At 38.7% G+C, this 6,160-nt stretch overlaps 1 protein-coding gene across 1 annotated transcript in view; it reads right to left on the bottom strand.

Moving 5' to 3' along the window:
• UBN2 (ubinuclein 2) overlaps positions 1 to 6,160 on the bottom strand; it is a gene marked incomplete at its 5' end in the record, with an annotated part of 101,886 nt that overhangs the window by 85,265 nt on the left and 10,461 nt on the right. Inside the window, one exon of the mRNA XM_019515797.1 lies at positions 3,370 to 3,471. Within this exon, the coding sequence (XP_019371342.1) occupies positions 3,370 to 3,471 (102 nt within the window). The remainder of the gene's footprint in view (positions 1 to 3,369; positions 3,472 to 6,160) is intronic.

Raw genomic sequence — 6,160 nt, forward strand, 5'->3', positions numbered from 1 at the left:
TGGTGCAGGGGGCTGGACCTGATGATCTTCTGAGGTCCCTCGCAGCCTTACAATCTATGAGGTCCAAGGGGCTCTGCCCAGGCAGTCTCTGCTGTTGGAAAAATCAGATTTTATTTCTATTCTCTCCTATGATTCCTGCAGAAACTTCTATTGCTTCTTTCTAGAAAAGGGAATCCCTTCTTCCAAAGGGAGACTCTCACAGATAGCGTTTTTGAAAAGGCAACCAGCTGAGGGAAAGTATCTACATTTGGAACTGTATGAAAAATACATAAACAGAAGTAGTATACATTAGTTAGCAGCTGAAAGTACTTATACTTCAGGCAAAGAATAATGAAGGGAGGACTGGAATCCCATAAGTAGCTATCGCCTAGAACACAAAATTACCATTTGATGACTAATCCTGAGACTTGTTGAATCTTGCTTTTTGTACTACTGCTTGACAGTAGCAGGTATAGAAAGTGGTACATTATTTTTGGGGCTGTACCCCTGGGTGTTGTCAGGGAGTCTGTTGTTGGAGGTGATGCAAGTAGGAAAACTTCCTCAGAGTTCAGGAGGAAGATGTCTTTTTGGCGCCTAATGTTCTTATGCCGTGGATACCACGATGGCATTTGCTAAAAGGTGTTGCAACAGTAATATGTCTTTCAGCTGATGCAGGAATCACTTTATAGGCTGTTTTGGATACACATGGGGAATAGAGAAGAAGACTACTTTGCCTGATTTGAGATGGCTGGAGCCAATACGGCCAGCTTCTCAAATACAGCTGATACAGGCTACTGACGCAAACAATAAGTGTTCAACATCAAAATCCCCTTTTGCAGCTGGACAGTATTTGCCAGTCTTCCTCAAAGTTTCTGAAACTGGTCTTAGTAAAAGAAATAGCACCCCTCTGATTTTCTGGCAAGGTGCCACTTTTATGTTCCTAGGAAGGGGCATTACACTTCCCTTTCTTTCCTTGAAAGAAATTTCATCTTGATTCTTCAAATAAGATTGGCCTACAGGCATGAAAGGATTTGGTGCAAGCAACACTGGCATCAATATTGCTAGAGTTAATCTTATTGCCTCAAGCAGGTTTCACAAAATCCCATATGCACAACTACATGAGGAGGCAAGACAGAGTCTCAGCCTTGAGTTAGGATCTTCCAAGTTAATCACTGAAGACGTCAAAAGGTACTGCAAACTGTTCAAGATCAAGACTGGAAAGTAGAGACATCAGATAAAAAGGCATGATGGAGGACGGCTAACAGTCTTGAAGGTGGATCCCCACTTGAGCATGCTGCAATTTGAAATTACAAGGAGTTCACGTGAGCTGGTGCTGAGATGTCTGACTCTGGAGAAGTGTGGAAAATAAGCAAGAATGGAGTCTTTGAGCCCTAGTGAGTAAGAGTATGAAGGGAGAGAGACGTGGCACTTTCCTTAGCTTATGCTTCCCCTTGTAAAGAGATGTGCTTCTCCTTTCTTCTGACTCCAAGAAGAGCTGCAATACTGACACAGAACCACTGGAGGGCAGATTTGGAGTCAATGCAAAGAACAATGGTGCTAGAACAGGGACTTTCTGGATCAACATCAAGACCTGAACAGGCAATTCTGTTTTTAAATTTAGTTGGCACTGGCAGTGCCAGGCAATGGATCTGCTCCCACAGTATAAAGCAGAAGACTTTAAGGTATTTAACCCATGGTGGAAGTCTGTGCCAAGACTAAAGCAGCAAAAATGCATCCCAAGTTCTATGTAAAAAGACCTCAATAAGCACTGCAGTATCAAGAGGTAGGCATTGAGAAGTCAGAAAAGCCTGAAGCCTTAGAAAAGCAAAGAAGTAAAGTCAAACCATTTACTGGGTTAGAATGGGTCTCACTTGAGCATAAAAACAACAAAATTTGAGCTCTGGACTACAGTCAAATCACCAGGCAAGACACCTATTGAAGCCTTTTACAGACTGGGGCCTGACATGGCCCAATGGTGGGCCATCAGCTCCTGTAACACCAGAAGGCTGTCTATACTTACTGTCCTGGGATACACCTCTAGGTATTTCAACGAAAGTCAGAAGCCAGACCAAATCAAAAGTCTAACCTGAGAGCATGCGGACAACATCAATCTGCTGTCAGTGATAGTGAAGGAACTAAACTACTTTACACATGGTAAAACATAATGATCACCTTTTGTGCTAGACCCCTTCACACTCAGCAACTGGAATCTGCTATCTGAGGTACTTCTATAGCTCTATACCAGTAGCAACATATAAAACCTTAAACAATTGTTGTACTACAATTCCTTTTTAGTACTATTGTCACTGAAAAACCCAGACCTAGTTTCTCTAATTAAGACATTAACCAATACTATATTCACCGAGACTCAGCATGATGTATGCCAACCAGTGCACATTTCTAGTATTTTTTTTCTCCTTCCCATTGCTCATTTGTTAAAAGTTCTTTGCCCTGTATCCATGCAGCCCTACTGACCACCTCTTCCTTTATATATGAGCTCAATGTTCCTCTGCCTGACATCACACAGCTTTCCTCCTTTATAGTTTATACCTTTAGGTAAAAGCCTAATATTTTTTACTTAGCTGAACAGCACTTCTACTTTTTCCATATAACTGGATAGTATGATCTCTTACAACCCATTTGCCTCTTTAATATCACTAATGCTCTCCAACTTAATCCTTCTGACATACTTAAAGAGAATTTCCTGATATTAGTGATATGACTAACAGCTCTTCATACACCACCCAAGCTCTTCAAAATTTCCATACTGAATTTAGCCTGCTTCTAGTTAATATTTTTTCTTATTTATTTCAATAGGGCAAGACTGCCAAATTTCAGAAGAATAACTATTTAGGTTAAAGAATTCACTTAAAAAGAAAGTAAGGTTTAACATCTTGGTTTATCTCCTATACTTTTGGGTATGCACTTCTGTAAGTATATGCGTAAAGATAGTGATAATGAAGCAGTTATTCTGAGGGTAGGAGAACTTCAAAATTTCTTGGCAGTAGGAAACACTGACACTATCATTTTGCCAGTACTAGACTCAGTCAAACAGCCTTTGAAATGTCACTGTCCAAGGTGAGTAAAGTAGGACAAAATAAACAAGTGACATTAATAAACAGTCATTTGTTTAAAAACTGCAGTTTTAATAATTTATGGGGCAATAACAAGGGAAAATTAAATATGCACTGTAAATTGACAGTACCTTTGATCTTCTGATGCACCATGATGCCTGCAAATAACTATAAAAATTAACATAATAGTTTGTTGGAGGCATTTGTTTAGAATTATACCACTTATACAATAGATAGCACAAAATATTTTCCCGACATCTTCCTTAGAAATAAGATCTGTTGCATGTTCTGTTATGGCTTAATGAGATTTACTCACAGCTTCAGAATTATCAATGAAAGGGTCTGTTTCATCATAGCCATAGCCTATATCGATCAGATCCTGCAGGCGATCCTTCCGATGCTTGTGAGACTTCCCACCCTGCAAAGAAAACAATAGTGTTAAGCTGATTTGAGAATCACATTGTGCAAGTGACAAATTCTATTAAACAGAACAAACATTCTAAATGGGTGGACCACTCAGGAGTCAGGTAGTGAGACGGAGGCTTTCACTTTGTGGATACTCACTTGAAGCTCTCCTAGACAAATAAAAAAAACAAACTTAAAATATTAGTACCAAACAGCTATATTTTGACTAGCACAAAATGAGTTCATAATATGGTACTATTCTGTACAGTACAGCAATATCCACACCAGAAATAAACAGACTGCATTTGTTAGCACCTTTGTTTCCGGTCTCCACAGTGACCCAGAACCAGATGGACCACAGGAAATCTCTTCTGTCATTTGGAAGGGATTCCTCTAGCTCAGATTTCAGATTTCTTTTAATATGGAATAAAAAGCGATAATGGGGGTTTGGGGACTGGAAAGATTTGGGGAAGTCTTCCCCAACTCGTACTTTACTCGACTACTCTAGAAGTCGAGAGCAAAACAATTTCCAAGTTAACTCGCACCAAATATTTAAAATTTCCTTCTTTCTTGCAAATAGCTAAAGACAGAAGAACTAAATGTGTAGAATACCTATATACCCCCGACCAACATATGACAAGTTCTAGAAAGACTGTGTTTGTTCAACTAACAGAAAAACTAGTTTTAACAGTTAAAACAGAAGAAGGACCAAGTCAATTATAAACCAGTCAGTCTAATTTTAATAGCGAGAAAGATTCTAAAATCAATTAGTAAGCATCTAGAAGGTAGCTAGGCAGTAAGAAACAATCAGCATGGATTTGTCAAAAACAAATTACATCAAAACAAACTAATTTCCTTCTTTGACAGGATAACCAGTCTAGAGCAGTAAGGACACAACAGATGTGATCCATCTCGACTTCAGTAACATTTTTGACATGACATCCTCATAAGCAGATTAGGAAAATACAGTCTAAAGGAAATTACTAAGGTAGATACACAACTGATTGAGAAACCATGGAGCAAATATCAGCTATCTGCTGTTGACCTGGGAAGTCATAGCAAGTGAGGGTCCATAAAACCCTGATCTGGTACCATTTAGAGTTTTCATTAAAGATTTGGATGATGGAAGAGATGCTACTTAAAAATCTGCAAGTGATATCATGCTGAGGGGGGCTGCATACACTCTGAAGGACAAAATTCAAAGTGTTCTTGGTAGATTTGAAAAAAAAAAAAAAAGAGAGATTGAAACCTACAAGTTATTCTGAATATAGACATGTGCAAGCCACCAGCCCTTAGGAAAAAAAATCATATCTATAAATACAAAAAATGGAGAACAAGTGGCTATACTGTTGCTTAACAAGAAAGAATCTGGAGATTACACTGTATATGTGGATACATGTTAATTGCATGATGCCTATTTTTGCAATAGAAAGTGTTATTCCTGTTAATGTCCCAGAATATCATGTGCAAGATAAGACGTACTTGTTCTCTTCCATTTGGTATCGGCAAGTCCTCATCTGGAGTACTGTATCCAGCTTTTGGTACTTTGCTTTAAGAAACAGGTAGACAAAGTGGAGATCCAGAAAAGAGAAACAAGAGTAAAGGGCTTAAAAACATGGTCTCTGATGAAAGACTGAAGGATCTGGGTCTGTTTACAGACAAAAAGATGAGACAGGGAAGAAGCAAGATAGCTACCTTCAAACACAGAAGTAATTTTTATGAAAAGGAGACTGACTGACTGTTCTATATGTTCTTTCGGGACAAATGTTTTAATCACTATATAAGGTGGCAAAACACTACCTCCACCTTTAGCTATACCTTGGAAAGAGTAAACCCTGATTAGTCAGGCATCTATACCAATGATGCTGGCCTCTGGTCAGAAGGGCCATGTGCAGCCCTGCCTTAAGTATCCAAGCTTCAGAAAGGAGCAGAGTTCATACACCCCTGTGCTCAGCATTTCCTATTAGCCAGCTCTAGGCAGCTCCTTTTTTAAACATACAAATTTAAGGGAATTACCCTTGAGGGGTACCTAATTTTCCCTCTTACCTAAATAAGAAACTTAAGTGCTTAAATCAGTTCCACTGGATCATCCTGCTGGCACCAGGTGCCTAATCTACAGATATTGTTATGTTTAAAGTTGAACCCATTTTATGGCTTTTGTCCTAAATCTCTACCAACCAGAAAATACTTCATTCAAATTCTCTGAACAGCAAGAAAACAAAATCCTATTTCACTGTCAGTTAACATAACACTTTTTAAAAACAATGTGGTAAGTTCATAAGGAAACTGCTTGCCCTCATGAAATCAGACAGTTTTTCTTGTGGCAGCTACATGTCAAAAATCATTACATGGCTTACACTTCTAAAATACCTTCCTAGAGAAATGTCCCAAAACAAATATTCATGCAGCAATATACAGTCATATATGGGGCTAAGTGAGACAGCCATTTGACAAGACAAAATACTACTACACAACAATTAAAAGAATAATTCAAGAAACAAGCTTCAAAGAAAAATTTTAGGAGTAGTAATTTCAGATCACAGAGTCATGCCCATATTCTGATTAGACTCCATAAGCTTATAGCATTCTGGTATTTGGTAGTGGGATTGTGACAACTATGACAACTATCTGATAAGTCAGCAACACAGGATGCTCAGCAGGATATTTTGATACATGGCCTTTCTAAACAGGCTAGACAGAAG

The sequence above is a fragment of the Gavialis gangeticus genome, unplaced genomic scaffold (genome assembly GCF_001723915.1).
Source record: "Gavialis gangeticus isolate Ggan-Ray unplaced genomic scaffold, GavGan_comp1, whole genome shotgun sequence".
In the NCBI taxonomy this organism is placed as follows: Eukaryota; Metazoa; Chordata; order Crocodylia; family Gavialidae; genus Gavialis; species Gavialis gangeticus.